Consider the following 20,565-nt stretch of genomic DNA (forward strand, 5'->3'; position numbering starts at 1 on the left):
TGACGTTTACCGCAGCAGTTGGGATCACAGATCATGTTACGAAGCAACAACAGAGCTAACGTGTACCCTACAAAACAGAGAATGAGAAATTAATGCTTTTGGCAGCTATTTTGTGCTTCTTCATGCGGCAGAAGATTATTTAAATATGAAAAAACTTATTACTCATACGACACAACACACCTACGGCAATTGAAATACGGAATGACCGCTTAAAGTCAGGCCATTCAAGGTCGTTGAAACGAAACGGCGGGCCGATTTGAAGGGGTTTGTCCTGTCTTCCAGTGCCTAAGATGGGGAAAGTAATGTCGATGGCGCGTCGGTTTATAATAAATTATAACGTAGAAGAAAGAGCTATAAAATATCTGGAGGTGAACAAAAATGTTTTCAAGGCTCCTCCTAAGCATCCGGGAACCGTTTCAATAGTGGACGAACGATATGAGAAACTATCAGCGCATAATCCGGAATTGGATAAAAATGTTAACTCTTTAGGGATAGTAGCAAAGTCTTTAAATAAAGGAATATTACCCGAAGGTATGGAATACGTTAGTAAAACAACGCGCAAGCTCCCACAGGTTTGTACTTTAATAGAATTATTATGCTAGACGTTAGAAGTATGCTGGCATCTATCCTTATCCTCCACCCAGTGAAGACTTTGGTTTCGTTGTTCCAGAGTCGGTTCCAGAAGGAAGACTAACAATGCGTCAAGCCGTCAAACTTATAGCGACTCATCAGAAAAGCGCTGCAGATATTGATAGTTTAAGTGAATTGTTTAGCCTTGACAAAGAGAAAGTAAACACATTCACTATAATATATTTTATAGACTAAACAAATCCTTGACTACTTTTCGTTGTTTGAAGTCCCCGATAAAGGTATTTGGACTCCTCCTTCAATGCAACAGTCCGAACTGAAGTTGTTAGATGAGGCTGTATCTTACGAGCAAAATGACCTGGAGGATTTGGGAGGAAATGAATATATTCAGCGAAAGACGGTGTTAAGGCAGTTGAATAGAAAATAAATGAACCGCTTTTGTTCCCTATAAATAAATAGTGAATACATGCTTGCGTGCTGACTTTCACTCCTATGTATGATTATAAGCCTTTTGTTTCTTCATAGGAATGCGTGCACTGAAATCTTATTATCGTATTTACCGGCTTTGTGGTGTACCTTGTTTCCCTACACCTATTTCTCGTTCGTGTGCTGTCAGATCGTCATGGTTGCCCGAAGATCTTACAGAACATTTTGATGCTTTTAAGAAAAATATGATATCCGAGTATGAAAACGTCACTAAACTCATGACATCTGGGGCAAAAGAATGTGACCTGTAAGTTAAGAAATGCATCACTCTTAAAGTCTGATCAGTTATATAAAAATGTGACAGTTGGTCAGACGTTTTGTCGTTTTGCAATGCAGATAATTAGCCGTTATCAAGTCGCCGATAGTAACACCACTAATCAGTGTTTAGGTAACTATTTAGGTCCTATATCTTATTCTATCTGTGAGCGGATATGTGGCTTGAAAACAACTAAGTATAGTGTTTCAACTGGTTGGGAAACATTATTTATAGTTATATTGTTTAAAGTGAAGTTAGTGTGGTTTGCGTACACGATTTTCTAAAGTTATTTACATTAGTCAGTCCTACATTTACTACACTATTTTAGTTATGTTAAAATCAAGATATTGAGAAGGCGTGATGTTGATCATTAAATTTGTGAGTCATCCGTTTAAGTCGTATAAAAGATGAAAGCTCCTCAGTCTCATGGGTCAGAACGAAGCATACCTCAGTGGTGTATTTGTTTCTTTACTTTGCTAAAAATTCATAGCATTAATATTTCTTGTCGATTCGGTAGTTTATTCTCTATATTCTTCCTCACATGGTTTTATTTTTCTGTTGAAATAACCCGGCGAACTGTTATGTCGGCTCACTTAAATCAATACTCGTGAGATTGGTAGTTTTATCGGGCAAATTTTATTCACGAAGATTGTCTGTGATTTCTATAATGAGTTATCTGTGACTTAACTTTCAGCCTTTTAAGGATATATTTACTGATTGAAATCTCACTGACCAACAACCGTACTTTTAGGAAAGAAGTCAACGATATTTTAAACCCATATGTCAGGTACATAAATTTCTCAGTTGAGTGTTACCAAAAGTATATTACTGGAGGTTAGATTATTTGTGATGTGAAAATAAGTTACGTAATCTACCAGTCCAGAATAACTCATTTTTATTGTTTTATTGATTGCATTCTTACTTCACAACTATCATTCTGGCCCTTTCTTATTTTTAATACTACTGTTGTTACCACCACTATTATTCTTTACTGTTAATTCATTTCTGACTATAATACTTTAAGTAAAAGGAACTTCGAGTGGTTTACTAAACCACGTGGTGGATATTTTACTCACTTGACTTGGATGTCAGTTAACACGATTTTTGTTCCAAACGTAGCTACACTTGGTTAAAAATAAAATAATGAATTGGTTATAGTACATATTTGCCTACAAGAAAATACAGTGTATTTTGTACACTACTGGTGTAAAATAAACATATAACGTGTTAATGTGGGCAGCAAGTAACTTTTTCCTACGTATAAACATTTTAACCGCTTTGTGGGTGTAAGATTCCATCGTTCAATGAGCATTTGCAAATCCAATTTTCTTAACTAGTCACAATACACTTATTATTGTTGACCATTCATTAAGCACATGAGGTAAAATATTCTCTTATGGTTCTTATCACTTGAATAGCTTGAAAAAAAAACCATGAAGTGCAGATAACGCCAATCAATAATTTATGATTTGTAACTTAAGAATCCAACCTGTCTCATAAACTGTATCTTACAGACCTCGTATCCATCGTTAAAGAAATCACGGTTAGCCCACTGGTTTAGAATCTATTGGTCTATATTTACCATTTCTAATTAGTTTGTATTTTTAGCTAAACGTCCAAGGTGTATACTGCTTAAGAATTTACGAAAGTAATGTATACACCCGTTCATAGTCTCTTATTTTCATAAGTTTCTCGAGTAATATAATTGTTCGAGTCAATAGGTTCATCATACATCATATTCTTTATATGTTTCCACGTTGATGAATGTACATTTATTTACATCAATCTTTTTTTCAGTATTCCTTTATCTGAATGTTGGAAGAATTTAAGACCAATAGTAGATGTGATTGAAGAACTGGATATATTACTTGAAGCTGATAAAGAAGTAGACCAATTAGTGACAGGTGATTTTTTTTATGAATCATCTCATAAAATACAGTATCACAATATTTTGGTACCAACACATTCATATTCTAAGTGTTTTTAGACAACTGGTTGGTATTACTTACTTTCACTTCTAAAGTGTGTTTCTTACTCAAGCACTTTGTGAATAAGTTAATTAAATTAACTTTAAAATTGCTTAGCCAAGAATTATTCCAGTGTTTTTCTGTTCATGAAGTTTAGTATACTAACAGTTCACAAAGTAGGGGCTTTGTTATAATACAATTAGTCCTCATACTCCCTTAATATAATTTAGGTATAATTCGACTTAGAATACTCAGATGATATAATCCTGTTTGGTGAAGACGCTCATAAAATGCAGAGTCTTTTGGTAACACTGAGCAACAATGCCAGAATGTTTGGAATGCCCTTCTCTCCCTCTAAATGCAAGTTGTTGCTTCAGGACTGGTCTGCGTCAACACCTGAACTAAGGATAGGGAGTGAAGTAGTTGAACGCGTTGACAACTTCACTTATCTTGGAAGTCTGATCAGCCCTAATGGGTTGGTGTCTGACGAAATCTCAGCACGGATTCGAAAAGATCGCTTGGCTTTTGCCAACTTACGTCGCCTATGGCGAAGGCGAGATATCCGTCTATCAATAAAAGGACGAGTATACTGCGCGGCAGTCCGTTCTGTTTTAATTTACGGCAGCGAAACATATCCATTAAGAGTAGAAGACACTCGTAAGCTACTGGTATTTGACCACAGATGCCTCAGAGATAATGCTGGCGTCTGCTGGGATCACCGGGTAAGTAATAGTGAGGTTAGACGCAGGGTATTAGGAAATGATAGTAAATCAGTTGATGAGGTTGTGAATCTTCATCGACTGAGATTGTTGTGCCACATGTTACGTATGCCCGAACACCGATTACCATGACGTTCAATGCTAACCGGTGTTCGGGATGGTTGGAAGAAAGTTAGGGGCGGCCAAACCAAAACGTGGCATCAGTGCTTGAAGTCACTAACTTCTAGTCTGAGCCATGTTGGTAGATGCAGACTACTTGGTTGGGGTCCGCGTGACTATCGTAACCAATGGTTGGAGACTGTGGGTGACATGGCTCAGAATCAATCACAATGGCGTCGGTGTATACACTCTCTATCTTCCCTTAAACTAAGATTAAAATTGCTTCATATCTTTCTTTCTACTAACTAATTCTTTCTTGCTGTACTATATCCTTATTGCAATCTTTCTTTTATATATTACCACCTCTGGATTAACTACTTTTATGAATCCGGTGTCCATCTTGTTGTGCTAATGAGATATGGCAACTTGAACCGATGCATATGTGTGCCTGGTCCTACGTTGTAGCTGACTGACATTGGTTAAAAACCTGATTGTTTAAAATCATTTGAATTCGAGCTAGAAAGGTTATTTACTAATCATCGTGACTAATACTCAAGTATTTATGTTAATTGTCTGCTTATGTTGTCGTTAGCATTAGCGATTCTGTAAAGCATCGAACTGAATAAGGGGTACATTGAAGCAAGGACTAAAGCCCCATACCTCTCATCGATTTAAATGTAAAAGTCAAACACAAAGCAGCGTGAACGTAGCTTGTGATTTTATTAAAATGATTCCTACAGCAATAATCTTATTGGCGGTAAAGCTCGTTTTTTTATTTAACTTAGTCATAGACATCCTTTTTGAGATAACGCTCATCGCCTGATGTTTCAGGAATTAATCTTTTACCGTGGAATCCTCTTATTTACTTAGAATACGCAAATGATATTGTTCTGACGAAATAAAGTCTTGTGACTGAAGCAATATAAGCATGTTTAGGATCCATTCTTCTCTAACAAAATATATAATGTTGCTTCATGACTAATCTGTGTCAACGCTTGAACTAGGGATTAGTAGTGATGTGGTTGAGTGTATCGATCAATTAATTTTATTTTGGAAGTCATTAGCCCTAATGGGTTGGTTTGTGATGAAATATCGGCATAAATTTTCAAATTCCGGTTGATTTTTGTTAACCTAAGTCACTTGTGGCGTAGGTTGAGATATCTGTTCGTCAACTAAAGAACTATTTGACTGTGAAAAAGTTCGCTCTACTCTACTTTATGAGTGTAAAACGAAGCCTTCGAAAATGAATAAGTGCAGACTTTGTGGTTGGGGTTCGCGAGATTATCATAATCAGTAATTTGAGACTGGATAAAATGGCTCAAGATCGTTCACAATGTGCAAGTGCATTCTCTTGTCTTCTTACAGATCCCAATTTTATAAACTTCCCATAATTTTATTTCACTAATTCATATTTTCTCGAGTTATGTCTTTTCTATTGCCACTGATATTGTCACTACCTCTACTACTCTGGGGCTTGCCCTGACAATTTTATCTCTTCGTACTAATAGTGTACATTGGTCCCACGTCCTCCGTTGCATTTAACCGACTGACTAGTCGACTAAAATCCTCTGCTCTAGTTAGTGATATCGTCGAACAAAGTAAGAGAATTGTCTCCACCGTATTGATGTCTTTTTATTGATCATAACCGATTTTTCTCTTTATTCAATATTTACTGGAACCGATAATTAGATATTGTCGGTACTGACACTGAGGATGATGTTGATGATTTAAAAGCGATTGCTGAGTTGGAACGTAAACAAAGAAATGTTCAGCGTGAAGCGTTGGAAAAAAAGGTATCAGATTATTTTCCTCTTCAATGTAGAAAAATATTAATTGTTTTATTGGTTCATTTGTTATAATATTATTCGTCATATAATGTTCGCGTCACAAACTTACTGCGGCTAAACAACCATTGAAAGCCAGTAAAAGCTGGACGGCTGTTTCTTAGTATAAGACTCTCCAGTAGTGCCCGTGTACGACCCCTGGTGGGATCGAGTTTTGGGCCCCCCCCCCGGCATTGTGGCGAGTGTTCATACTTCATACAGATGGATCGGAATCCAATGGTTTACAGTTCTCACTTCGATAATTTCACGATATCACACGTCTAGTGCTTCCCGATTTCCGTCCGTTTTTTAAATATAGTCAGTCCATCATGTAAACGATAAAATTCAACAATCTCAAATAATCTATTTTACTCGTATGATATTTAACTATTGTTTATCAGATGGGTTTTGTGGATATTATAGTAATTTCAATGGTTAAGATCATGAGTCAGTTGAATATTTATTTATTTATTTGGACACATGAATATTGGTACAAGAGAGCGCCAATATATATGCGCCACACAAAACAATGAAAATTCGAGAGGAATACAAAGAAAGAAAAAAAAAAGCTAAGGAGCGCAACACCATGTCATGCACTGACCACCTCTCCGCTTCTTCCAACCAGTCCCAGAGTCGGCAAATAATGCACGACGTGGAATTCTCTGGGACGACATTCGAAGAACATGTCCAAGCCACCGAAGTCGGTGTTTCAAGATGGTAACACCAATTGAATTATCATCTCTGTGCCCGAACACACGATGCTGAGCCTCTGCATTACTGACATGGTGTTGCCACTGAATGTCAGCAATCCTTCGGAGACAGCGATGATCGAACACAGAGAGTCGTCTAACGTCCTCAACTCGGAGAGGCCAGGTTTCACAAGCATAGAGCAAAACTGCTCTCACCGACGCGTTGTAGATCCGACCTTTTACAGCCAGACTAACATCACGAAGGCGCCAAAGATGGCCCAGATTGGCATAAGCCGCTCTGGCTTTCACTATACGTGCATTGATCTCATCACTCACACCCCCACCAGCACTTATGCAGCTACCCAGATACACGAACTTCTCGACTACGTCTATCTGCTCACCATCCAGGGTGAGTACAGGATTGGAATCCTGCCAGTCTTGTAGAAGTACTTTGCACTTCGAAGGTGCAAAGCACATACCATACCTACGGACACTGATTGCCAACTGATTAAGTGCGGATTGCATGCCTTGGGCATTATCGCACAGTAAGACAATATCGTCCACATACTCAAGGTCGAGAAGTCTTTCTCCAGGCAACAGATCCACACCACCATTACTTACATTCATCAGAGCTGTTTCCAGAATGTCATCGATGGCAAAGTTGAAGAGGAATGGTGAGATTGGGCAACCCTGCCTAACCCCACTACTCGAATGGAACAATGGAGAGAGGTGGTTGTATGCCCTCACTCTGCCTGAGGTGTTTTTATATAGAGCTTTTAGGATGTTAATAAACTTCTCAGGCACACCCTTCTTCAATAGACAATCCCAGAGAACAGTCCTATCCAACGAATCGAAGGCAGCCCTGATGTCAAGAAACACTACGATTGTTGGCCTTTGAAAAGTATGGCGGTGTTCTAACATTAGGCGGAGGGTGAAGATATGATCAATACATCCTCGACCAGAACGAAACCCAGCCTGCTCCTCGCGAGTCAATCTTTCTCGGGTTTTGAACAACCTACGAAGTATGATGGAAGCCAATAGCTTGGACGCAATGGGAAGTAGACTTATCCCCCGATAGTTGTTGCAGGAACGACGTGAACCCTTTTTAAAGATAGGGACAACTATCGACTCATTCCGTGACGTTGGTACACTCTCTAGTTCCCAAACCTTTGTAAACAACGTCGTCAATTCCTTAGTGAAAAAGTCACCACCATCTTTAAAAAGAGCCGGAGGTAAGTCATCTGGGCCAGGTGATTTGTAACGCTTCAAGAGTTGGAGTTCCTCGCAGACTTCCTCCTCATTTGGTGGATCAGTCGTCACCGTCCATGGAGGGCAGGACAGTCTGACCTATGTTGCCGGAGCAGCAGGCCAGTTGAACTGCCCTTCGAAAAATTCTGCCCATCGTCCAAGACGTCGATGGATGTTAGTGATTGGCATCCCATCATCCTCGCAGATTGTTTCACTCACACCAGACTTCTTGCTGCCAGTGGCTCGGATGAGCTGGAAGAGCTTCCGGTAGTTACCAGATGCAGCTGCTGCTTCCAGCTCATTAGCACGCTTCGACCACCAGGCTTCTCGGTCCTTACGCAAGCTTTGCCCAATTTCCTTACGTAACATCCTTCGTTTATGGTCAAACTCACGGTTACCCGGAGTAGACCGACGGGCTTCAATGAGTTGTAAGGAACCAGAAGAAACCCAGTGCTTAAAAGCGGGACGTTTCGCAAACCCACAACTGACTGTTCCCGCCATTTTCATGGCGTCATGCAATTGCAACCAATGCTCATCTATACTTTTCGGTGGAGTGGTAGCTAGCCTAGAGGCTAGCTCGGTTCGATACTTATTTGCAACAGAAGTTGCAACCAGCTTGCTAATATCAATCCTTTGCTGGCGGTCACTTCGTTGTCCACTGAAAAGTAAGGCAAGATTGGCGCAGACCAAGGCATGGTCAGAGTCCAGATAGGTACTTCAAAAGGAGCGGCAGTCTTGTACACAACCACGCCAGCGGTAGCTGATCGCGATGTGATCAATCTGAGTCCAGGCTTGGGATGCAGAGGGAGGACGCCAGGTGGCACATCGGCGATGACTGTGCCGAAAGTTAGTGCTAGCCAGAAACAGGTTGTGGTCTGTGCAAAGTTGCAGTAGACGGTCCCCGTTATATGACCTGCGACCAACGAGTCCCCATCGGCCACCTAAACGACTCTCTTCTGTGCCTAGACGCCCGACCTGAGCATTCAAGTCTCCGGCTAGTACTACAATATCTGTCGAACGCACTTTCTGGAGAAGAACAGATAACTGGTAGTAAAACTCATCCTTGATTGCATCCGGGCTGCAATCTGTCGGGGCATAGGCGGAGATGACGAAAAGACATCGTTTCTCACGCCGATTTCTTCTCACTTTGATGGAACTTTCTAATCTAACAGCACATAACCGACTGTTAATGGGGATCCGATCGACTAGTGCTGCCTCAGCTCTAGCGCTTAGTGCGACACCAACGCCAGCGAGACCAGACGAAGATGCCACAGGGTCCCCGGATAAGCGCACGTAAAACAAGCTTTTCGAAGCGACAGATGTAGAGCGAATTTGTAGTACTTCGCCAGAGTCTTGAATACGGGTCTCGGATAGACAACAAACATCAATATTAAGACTTTCCAAAGACATAGCCAGCCCTATCTGTTGTCCGACCTGCATAAATGTGCGAACGTTGAAGGCAGCCAGTTTGAATGGCACACGTAGTTTCAGAAAAACTGCTTCAGTACTCATATTCGGTGGTAACATACAATTTTCAACCGGACAGTGACACGAGAACGTTTAGATACGGTCGAATTCCCACCAAAGACGAGCCTCTGTATAAGTATAAAAGAGGGTGAATAATGTGGAAAATAATAATAATAATAATGACAATAATAGTAGTAATAATAATAATAGTGTTAATAATGACAATAATAGTAATGATAATAATTTGAATCAATTGATTGTTTTTCGAAGCGAGAAAAGTAATTTCCATAGGCATAGAGAGTTCATCATTTGTGTGTGGGCTGTGATACTGCCCGGGTGCCCAAACCGAAGCAGGTGGTTATCTTAGGGGCCACTCCCCGAGCCTTTGACCTAAAGGTCTAACCCACAAGGCAGTGGAGCATCGTAAGGAGATGCAATCCCATGGTAGCCGGTGACCAAAGATTGGTTCATACGCCATTTGTTCCCTCAGGATACTGGAGCCCATGTGCACCATTGGTTTGTGATCCGGTTAAAGCGCCGGACATTCGCTTTTCGTCCTCTCATTTTCGTAAACAACACCCCCGCCACGAGAAGGCAATGAGTAGGACTTCCCTGGCAGAGGCTGTATACGCGCGGCCGTGTGAGAGTATTTCGAGAGGGAGAGCGGACTCACCCCACTCTCGGCCGTACCAGGGTATTCGGGGGCGTCAGTTGAAGCTAGACCACCATGGAAAACCTGGAAGCAGTGGACGGCCGTTTCGTCCCTTTGTCTTCATATTTGTGTCACTTCGTGATTCTAATTCCATATTTCTTGTCATATTAATCTATTCTGTTGGGATCACATAGTATTTTCACAATATAACACTGATAAGGTCTATGTATTCAGCTGATCACTTATATCTAGTTGGACATTCCAGTTCTGTCTTAACTCAATTCCATAAATTTCATCACAAATCTGTAAACAGAAGATATACGTGTAAAAGATTTCTAACCCTAATATTCACTCTAATAAACAATCAGAAGTAACCGATTTAATAAATGTTATATTTTATTGTTAAAGACTTATTCATTAGGTTGCACATCTCAGAACAAAAATATCTGATTTAATTTGTATTTTCAGGGTATCATAAAATTGGTGTTGTGTAGGACTAAGTATCCTGATTATAATTCAGATTTAAAGATCACCTTTGGTTTGTTGAGAAAAATGCTTTTATATCAAAACTAATCCTACGTCGAGTGAAGTTGATTCTAACTTTTCCTGTAATTCGTGTGGTAGTACGTAAAGGATGGTCGACTGTCATATCCAATTTACGTAGTGTGTAATCTTCATAAATGTTGGTGGTAAGGGTTACTTTTATAACATTAGAAGCAGTAATCAGATACAACAATACTCATGTAGTAGTGGTAGTTTTCCAGTTGTTTTCTTCCTCAATTTCGCGCCTAAGAAATTTTAAATTTTAATAGGAAATTGAAATGTTTTGAAAATTGTCGGACTTCCGCCCATAAAAATGCAGCATTTAATGATAATCAGTGCATAAAACTTTATGATTTCTTAGCAACTTTTTGACAGTTGAATTTGAGTTACAAATCTGACTTTTTAGCTCCTTAGTTTGCTACTTCCAACTGATGAACGTGATCTTAATTCAGCTGTAATAATGGAACTATTCGCTGGGGCTGGCGGTAAAGAAGCTGGTTTATTTGCTCATGATTTAATGAATATGTATCATGCTTTCGCCATACAACGAAATTGGTCCTTTACTGTTTTACACAAAACTGTAATGTCGAGTGAAGAATGTGCTCCATCCCATAATGAAACTTCACTTTCGTATGTTCGTATTGAAATTGAAGGTGAACCAACTACAGAATCCGGTATAATGTCATTTGGTGCTTATGGTCAGTTAAAATGGGAGGCTGGCGTTCACCGTGTTCAACGTGTTCCTGTTACTAGTAGTCAGAATAAGATTCATACTAGTACAGTAGCAGTATCGATACAACCTAAGTATGGCGATGTGAGTATTTTAAAACAAAAGACTTTATATTCACTAATTTCATTTGTTGATTAAATTGTGAACATTTGTCCAAACGACGTTCTGCATAAGTCTCACTTGGCCTAAGTTCAAAATTTAAACTGATCAATATCTTTTTCTTAAGGTTCCTTCTTTACTCTGCACATTACTTGTTTGTTAATAATACCATTCCTAAAGGATTTTGGGAAAAATTTTATAACTGTGAATCCACGTTTGACCTAAAGATTCATACATTTGCTAATACTCTATATGAGATTTAACGAAGTTCGTTAATACTATGTAGAGTATTGTGTATTTGATTTCCTTGATGAATTTGAAAAAAGTAAAAATGAATTCATCCTATTTCAAGGACTTTTATCAACTTCGAACAGTCTAAAATTAGAAGGAATATCATATCTGAAAACAAAATTTTGGGGCTTTAGTAGTTAAAAGTGACATGAGTGTTCGAAACAAGGCCGAACGCCATAGTTAGAGACGCAAGGTATGTAGAATTTACTTACATTCCTCTCATATATATAGGCTATGACGACATGATGTAATTTCCGTGAAGATTTATTAGATTGATCTGCTCTCATTCAAAGGCTTCATCTCATCACATAACTTCAAACTTTCTGAGTATAGTTGAATCCTTTTTATGAATAGTAATGTTCATCATATTTTTCCTGAAAGGTTGATATCGATATTCCTGATAATGATTTAAAATGGGAATTCCATCGCCCAACCGGTCCTGGCGGTCAGAATGTGAACAAGTCGACTAGTGCAGTTCGCCTGACACATTTGCCAACCGGTATAGTCATTTCATGTCAACGTGAACGTTATCAACATATAAACAAAGGTTTGGCATTAGACATGCTCAAGGAAAGGTTAGTTTGTTTAATAAAATCGCATCTCATAGTTTACATCATGGATTGATTTTGATGAGACAACCATTAAAAAAAGGAAGCACTGGACAACTATTTCGTCCTAGTATGGGGCTTTTTAGTAGAACACATGTACAACCGTACTTAAATTCGAACCTCGAGCCTTCAGGTCTTGCAGCGAACGCTCAATCTTTAGACCACTGAGCCAACATCTAATGGTTTACATATCTAACTCCGATAAATTCGCGATAATACGGTCTCAAACCTGATACAATGGAATTTCTTAATGGGACGAAATAGCTATCCAGTGCTTCTTGTCTTCCATTCGTTGTGTAAATATAATCAATTTGTAACATCAAGTATGAAATGACTTCTTTTTTATTTAATATAGATAAAGAAATAAGAAATCATCTGTGATATATATATTTCTCATTTCATTGTGATTAATAGCTCAACTTCTTAAGTCATCTCACACTGCAATTTTCTTTTTTCATGGTTAAACATCTTTTATCGAGTTCAATCTTTTGACAATCAGCTGAAATTTCATCTGCTTTTATAAAAAAAAACAGCTGGTGAAGATGTTTATTTGTTGCTGAGTCCGATAGTGATTATAATAGTATAACATCATAAAAGTTATGATTATTACATCCAGCACTAATTATAGATAGTCTTAATATTACCTCTCAGTTACTGTGCCTGAAAAGCGTCTTTGTTGCTTGTGTTACACTCGTTTGGTTTTGATGTTTTGAACAACACACTTTCCAATTTATGCAGATCCAACTGTTCTCAGTCGACACTATTAATTCAGTCTTTCGGATTCCACTTCACATGAGCTTTCAGTTACCATAACCATCTCTTTTTATGTTTATATCTAGTATCTGTATTGATTTAATCTTACTGATCAATTTGAACGACCCTGAACTACACGTATAAGTTATTCAATCGAATGTTCCTATTCACAATAGACAGTTCAATACTATATCCAGACCCTAATAATTCAAATAGGATAGCTTTAATAAAGTTTCTTGTTTACTAATGAATAAGCATATTTCCCTCAGTTATAGGGGGAGAAACAATTTTGAGAAAATGTTTCATCTTAACCTAAGCTAAATAATTATTGTTTATTATAATATACTAGGGTTATCTCACTGACATTCAGGGATTGATTATAGGCCTCTGTATAATGCCATTTATTCTGTTTCTACTACAACTTATATAACATGTTTAAATAGTTCTTAACAGATATATATAGTATATGTACCATTCACCGCAGTTCACTTACCTGATTTTCTACACCCAGTTGTAGAATTATTTGTTTCGTCACCTCAATTCCATTTCAGGATGTTTTGAACGAAATGGTTATTAGAACCCCTTATTATTAGACCTCATACAATACATTTATATCAACATGTAAATCGGTACTCGATTACACAGTTCAGTGAATATTATTATTACTAACATTGTACTACTTACCTCGTGATGGTCGTGGACTTTATTGTTTTACCCAGTTAATGTTAATCTATGATAAAATCAGTTGTTAAGAAGGGCAGTTGCGTTACTACAAATGTAGTGGTGATATATTTCAAATTACTTAATTGGTTTTGACTAAATCGTGCATAGATAGTGTGACTGAATTTCTCCAAATTGATATGACGTTTTATTTTATAGAGTATCAGTTGGCGTCATATGTCCAAGTTTCAAAGTGTTTAGAGTTCAAATTTTCATTATAATTGCTTCTATTCTCAACAAACCACTATGAATAGTATTTCATTGACTAATAATGATGTGTTTGCTGTCTTATTTGTAAAAAGTTGATTTATCATTCAGTCGGATGTTTATCGTAGAATATAATGCTGCATAAATATTAATCCATACCAGTAACTTAGCGATTGCAACACTCAGTTTCCAACCATAGGGTTGCAGGCTAGTATTCAATCATATGTGTCTTCGAAACATTGCCCGTGTATTTTGAGATCACGTAGTAAGCAATTTCTGGGTTAGGAATAGATTGCTAGGTAGAGATAGGAAATCGATTAATAAAGTAATAAATCTTCATCAGCTAAGGCGGTTTGGATATGTGTTAGATATGCTCAACCACCATCTACCTCGACTGCCGGTGTTCTCTGGTATAGAAGGAGAAAGCTGGAAAAAAAACTAGGGGCGACCAAACCAAACACGTGGCATCAATATATAAAGTCATTGATAATTGTATTTAGCCATGGTAATAGGTCCAGACTACCTGGTTGGGGTCCTCATGATTGTTGTGACCAATGATTCAAGACTTTGAATGACATAGCTCAAAATCGTTTGCAATGACACAGGCGCATCCATTTTTTGTCTTCGCACAAAGTGTGGGCATCTGAATCCCTCATAACTTTTTATGTGTTTTTATTTCACTAATTTACATTTTCTTGAATAATTTCTCTGATGCCTAATCTTTTCAATCACCACTGATACTGTTACTACCTCTACTATTGTTAGATTTTTCCTGACAATTTCATCTTTCTGTGCTAACAGGCATGAAAACTTGGACCGATGTACTTAAGTACAGGTTCCACGTTGTCGCTGACTGACTAGGTAATATCACTAGCCTTTATATGAGCGGTTCGATTTAAAACAGTATGCAGATTTGTACTTCATGTATTAGTATCATTAATATATCTTATTAAGCAATTTTGGGCAAACATTTTTGGAGTAAACTCAATCAAATAATCTTCCTTATTTTCAGATATATCTTTCTTGTCAACCATTTCTTTTATCAAGCCTTATTAAGGGAACGCACTATAATAAATCGATGAATCTTTATGAAAAATGACCATAAATATATGGTTGGAAAAAAATTTCCGGTTGCTGATCTTTTTGCAGTATAATTTATTGTGATTGTTATTAGTGTTACTTTAAATATAAAATGAAAGTCATACTTAGGTTTTGAATTAATTGATGTTGACGATAATGCTCAAGAGTAAACAATATAAGCTACTCGGATGCAATACCATCAAAAGTATTTGCCTCAGTTGAAAATCTTTTTTTGATTATTATATATTCATTTACTGTTGTCTGAATAGTTCGGAGGTAATTTTTTTCTCATTTGAAAACTTTGTTTCATAATCACCGTTGAAACAGAACTGTACGAATCAGTTTTATTTCATTTCATTTGTATTTTTTCGTCTTTCTCATTCTAAAGGCTTCATGAAATTCATTCAAAATCGCAGTCTCACTTAATTGATTCCATCCGTCGATCTCATTTGGGAAATCTAGATAGATCAGAAAAAATTCGAACTTACAATTTTCCACAAGATCGTATAACAGATCATCGGTTAAACAACTCTTGGAATAATTTATACAGATTTATGAAACAAGCTGTTGGATTAAGTGAAGTAATAGAGAGCTTATACAAACAAGATCAACGAGAACAATTAAAACGAAAGCTATGTACAGGGGACATAAAAAGTTGATTGTGATAAATATTTAGTCTTTATTTTCTCAAATGATACATAGATAAAATAAATCAAATTGTATTCATTTTCCTTTACGGGATTATTTGAACAATAATGCTTGAAAATTGCTTGCTTAGAATAAGAAATTTAGTGTAACTGAGTGAAGTTAATGAGCAAGAATTCCTGTACTTGTGTTTCATGCTAACCAAGGTGTATAACTTGAGGGGATTGATACCTCATCTTGCCTGTATCACTAAGAGTTACTGTCGTAGATATTACCACTGTGATGTTCAAACCGAGATTAACTTGTGACACTGAATGTAAACTTAGGTTCTTGGTTTTTTTGGGTTACTATCAACTATCAAACAGAATGGGACATTATACTGATTCACACCAACTTGTCGGATAACAACTCGGTCAACATCAATTAATCAGCATATAACTTTGGTCACTATTTAGTAACCAGTCGTTACAAAAATGGGATCTATCTTCAGGCAAATTTAATACAGTGTTTTCTAGTCTCACCATTCTTCGGTATATCTTCCATATGTACTTTTAAACATGAACGCAGCTGCTTTCTAGAACTGAAAATTCTCGTCTTAAACCCCCGAAAGGCAGGGGGCATGTGATAATGCCGATTTCTAAGGTCAGTTCACTTGTTGGAATCGGTCACTTAGGGAGAAATATCTGACCTTGGCCCCTTCAAAACATGGTATACTTGTTGACTATCCAACTGAATAATGACAAGACAGTAGTTCGTTTACTCTCAGGAGTTTCTAAATGATGAGACTTCTCTTAGGCAGCTGGAGTGCAGATTGTGCCATATACATTTCATATTTTCTCTGAGCTCCCCGGATTCTAATTATACACGTGTTTCTTACTGACCTGTGGCGTTCCATCGTACCTGCTGTACCAAGGCTGATAGCAACATTTCTTTTGTCTTAGTAGACGTCGAATATCCCGACCTATCCGGGGATGGCCGTGCTTCTTCTTTGGGACTGTTCAGGGTATATATGGTTGAGATACCTGATTGTGTAACCGCCCGAATTAAGTACATGCCTCTTGCACTGATGCCCTTGAGTCGACTTCCCAGTTTTCAGTCGATTGATTGATTGCCTCCATTTCTGCCCTCCATATATTAAGGCGGGCGGGCACAGTTGTTTGGCAATCTCAGCCATGAATTCGAGTAATATGACTGCATGATCACTTCTCCCTAGTGGTGGGAGGAAAGTCATTTGACCAACGTCATCACCGTTTGTGAACACTAGATTCAATAGAGAAGAAGAACTTCGTAAGTCATATTTGGTGGGATCTCTAATGTGTTGGAATAAACCTAATGCAATTAAGGTTTCTAACAGTTTGCGACCAAATGACGTTATCGATGACCCTACGGCTGAGTTTACCCAGTCTATATACAGTGCATTAAAGTCGCCTACTATAAGGCCTTTCCCCCTATTATACCAGAACTTAAGTTTGCTTAGGAGGAAGTCACCTACTACACATTCTGGACTGCGATATACTACAACTAAGTCAATATCTTGCCGCTTACATTTCAACTTGCAACGTACCAGTTCACATGTCTCCGAATCATGTGCCAATGCCTCAGCTGCTCGTATGGTCAAGTTACTTTTCGTGTACAGAATCACGCCGCCTCTCCTACAGTTTAATCTGTCATCCCTACTGGATAAAAAAACCCAGTCGACTGAGTTTTATTAACGAACACTTCTGACGTTATCCATGTTTCTGAGATATCTGATTTTTCTTTATCCACCATTTTCTTGAGCTCCAACATATTACTTAGTAGGCTGCGAGCATTTGTGTAGCACACCTATAATTATATGGACAACTTTCCCTTACCATCTAGAGTGGTTTGTGGATCGTTTTGCTCCAAACGTTTACAATTTGAAAACCCTAAAGAACAAGGTTTCGTTCACCATTTCGACGGCGCTCATTTATTTCTACTCATGCAGCTCATCTCTTAATACGATCAACCAGGCTGAGATCCTCGCGGACGCATATTACTGATCCAATCAGTCTGAGTGTGTTTCCTAATATCAGGTTTCATACTTCAACCCTAGCAAAGGTAACCTTCAGGAGGCAGTGTCTCTGAGTAGTTCACCTTTTGTCCTATTCTATAAAGCTTAGAGATGTTAACTCCTGAAACTGTTTCTGGGAGTAGCTTGCAATTGAAGTACTTAATCTGACTGAGGTCGTGCTCAAATCCAGCCTTTGATTCCTTATCGGAAGATTTTGTTAAATTATGAAAAATGACCGACCTTTCAGCGAGGTCCGTCTTAACACGGTGTTGAAGTTTTTGTTTCTGAAAGCGTTTCTTCCCTGCAGTCCAATTACAATTTAGCACCAAACATAGAGGTCACATTCTGTTTTCTTACTTTTCTTTCTGTAGAGGTAACTGTGAGCCATTCATATACATTATTTCGTCCCTTAATCACATCCTCTACAACGCTCAGACTTGGCTCACCCATAGGTTGTATTGCACTGATATGTGAATCCGGAACTGAAACCGTAGATTCACATGCCTCAGTACTGTCTATAGGTAGTTTCTTCTTCTCACCGCGTCTTTTATTTTTCCTTGTGACAATGCCTACATCCATATGCTCGTTATCTACTTCGACGATAGGGTCCACCTTTACGGTCTCATTCAAATCCATAGCTGGGCTCATGATAATGCTTTCAATTCATTCGAAAGCGGAATTCTGTTCATCTACTGCTGCCTGTTTATCTGAGGGCAATTTTCCAGCTGTGTTTAGCAGCTTAATCGCCTCTAGAATCAGCAGAGACATTGTAGAGCAACATTCTCTACACAACCAACGTGATAATTGCTTGTAGCACCGTTTATATGCAGCCGATGTGAGTTCGGTGCACATATTGTGATACAATATATTGCAGTTGTCACATTGCATACCATCGACAGGGAAATGGTAAGCAGGTCTGCCACAACAATGTTTCAGTTGAGCCATGAATTTGTTTTGTGATTTCACAGTGAAAACTGATCTTTAAGTGAAGAGTCTTTTAAAGCTTGATAAGTGATAGACACTGAACACAAACAAAAACAGAGGTTTATAAATAAATGTGCCTAACAACAATAAAAATTTTTGAATGATTATTCTTGTTTGGCGTTGTTGGAGCTATATTTCTTCACAGTACTTCTTGTGGCTCATTATCTGACACCGGTTTAACCGCATGAAAATGCTATAGACACAAATCTTCCCTTTAACTCCGTACATTACCTGGGTTAACCCTCTCTGCGTAACGGCGGTTATAAGAAGTTATATAAGCGTTGTGTTGGATGAGTTCATTTCAAGCACTCTTAATTATCCAAACCGAGATTTAAAGTGAGAAGCGGAAAAACCAAGTGAAGAGGAGAAAGCGAGTGAAGAGGCTGAATATGTATAGTCGAACAAAAATAAATAACCGACTTGTGATGAGAAGGTTAAGCAATACATACGCTCATATAAAAAACAGTCAACGTTAATAAACGAATCACTGGCAAATTCGAAATGTAACTAATGAGGAAAGAACGAAAAAAGTTATAATAATCAGCGTGGGCTTGACGTAGTACAAGACATTTCAGATGGATTTTTTTGAGCTATTTTCCCGACTCCCTTATTTATCTACGTTTTGGGACAGATAGAGCCCGTAGAGAGACTTAAAGTAGAGTTATTATAGTGCTCGTAGTTCTTCACACCTTTATAGACTATTCATATATTTCAATAGAATACCACACTTTATATGGCATTCAATCCGTATTGACAAAAAATGTTTTCAATGTCTGATTCAGAAATTTGTCGAAATCTTTGAAAAAAGAAGCTATAACGGTTGCTCATTCTACTTAATCCTTTAGCGCTTCAGGAACTAAGGAGGAATTACTCAAATTGGCACCTGTTGACTACTCTATTACGAACTAGTTGTTTTAGCCTTTAAGATCTCAAAATGAGTCAAAAACATATCTCCTCATTTTAGTTTCAGTTTGGGAAGGACAGGAGGCTTGATGGCCTGTGTTAGTCCTGGCAATGGTGGTCTCTCAGTTGATCCAACTTTCTTTTGAAAGAGTCCACGGATGGAGCCTCAACCACGTGCTGAGGTAATGAATTACACTCGTTGATGATTCAGTGGGAAAGTCGATAGTCAGCTGACAAGTAATTTGTTCTGGGCTTGTGAACTATTTTGGAGTGTCCTCGTAAATTCTCTGTCTTGGAAGACAAGAAAAATGAGGCCATATCAGGTGCAAATTTGGCACTAAGCAATTTGAAAACTGTAATCAAGTCGCCTCTAGTTCTACGATATGACAACGGGAAAAGGTTCAACTTGGCCAGTCGAGATTCATACGGAAGCTTCGCTATTCCGGGAATCAGCTTAGTTGCCGTTCTCTGAACCTTTTCCAGAAGCTCACTGTCTTTTTTAAGCAGGGGCTAGCCGCTTGCATGCAGTACTCAAGTTTAGGACGTACGAACATTGTATACAAAGTCAGAAGCGTCTTAGTGTCGACATGACTAAAAGCCCTTTGTATTGACCATAACGTTCTAAAACCTTTGGCGCCTATTGCACGGCAGTGTGCAGTAGTCTTTAAGTCTTGACTAACGATGACTCCTAAGTCATTATATGTCTGGACGACAGGTAGCTCAGTGTTATTCATTGTGTATGTATCTGTACCTTGATGACCGATATGCATCACAACACACTTGGAAGTATTTATCGGCAACTGCCAGGTTTGAGACCATTCAGATAACTTCTTCCGGTCATTTTGGTGTTCTAAGCTATCACCCTCACATCGTGTCGTTCTCCATATCTTGACATCGTCAGCATATAGCAAGACCGATGATGATAGGAGATGAGGAAGGTCATTTACATACAAGAGGAATAGCACTGACCCCAAAA

General features: G+C 38.3%; 1 protein-coding gene across 2 annotated transcripts; it reads left to right on the forward strand.

Moving 5' to 3' along the window:
- Positions 1-219: 219 nt before the first annotated feature.
- Positions 220-20,224, forward strand: MTRF1L_3 (Peptide chain release factor 1-like, mitochondrial). Of its 2 annotated transcripts, XM_012943836.3 has the most exons (9): positions 223-299; positions 343-572; positions 610-789; positions 821-1,321; positions 3,128-3,234; positions 5,805-5,908; positions 10,944-11,351; positions 12,039-12,232; positions 15,414-20,224. In XM_012943836.3, exons 4-9 carry the CDS (start codon positions 1,116-1,118, stop codon positions 15,682-15,684), a joined length of 1,290 nt encoding a protein of 429 aa, XP_012799290.2. In that variant the 5' UTR covers positions 223-299; positions 343-572; positions 610-789; positions 821-1,115; the 3' UTR covers positions 15,685-20,224. The 2 variants fall into 2 exon arrangements, with proteins under 2 accessions (XP_051068277.1, XP_012799290.2); XM_051215096.1 differs by having other exon boundaries at positions 220-572; positions 12,039-20,224.
- Positions 20,225-20,565: the final 341 nt, after the last annotated feature.

The sequence above is a fragment of the Schistosoma haematobium genome, chromosome 2 (assembly GCF_000699445.3).
Source record: "Schistosoma haematobium chromosome 2, whole genome shotgun sequence".
NCBI classification, from domain to species: Eukaryota; Metazoa; Platyhelminthes; class Trematoda; order Strigeidida; family Schistosomatidae; genus Schistosoma; species Schistosoma haematobium.

Excerpts from the sequence above, each read along its gene's own strand:
- MTRF1L_3 (XM_012943836.3), top strand. The coding sequence starts at position 1,116 with ATGCGTGCACTGAAATCTTATTATCGTATTTACCGGCTTTGTGGTGTA. Across the intron at positions 1,322-3,127 it reads GGGGCAAAAGAATGTGACCT|TATTCCTTTATCTGAATGTT; the intron begins GTAAGTTAAGAA and ends TCTTTTTTTCAG. Across the intron at positions 12,233-15,413 it reads TTAGACATGCTCAAGGAAAG|GCTTCATGAAATTCATTCAA; the intron begins GTTAGTTTGTTT and ends CTCATTCTAAAG.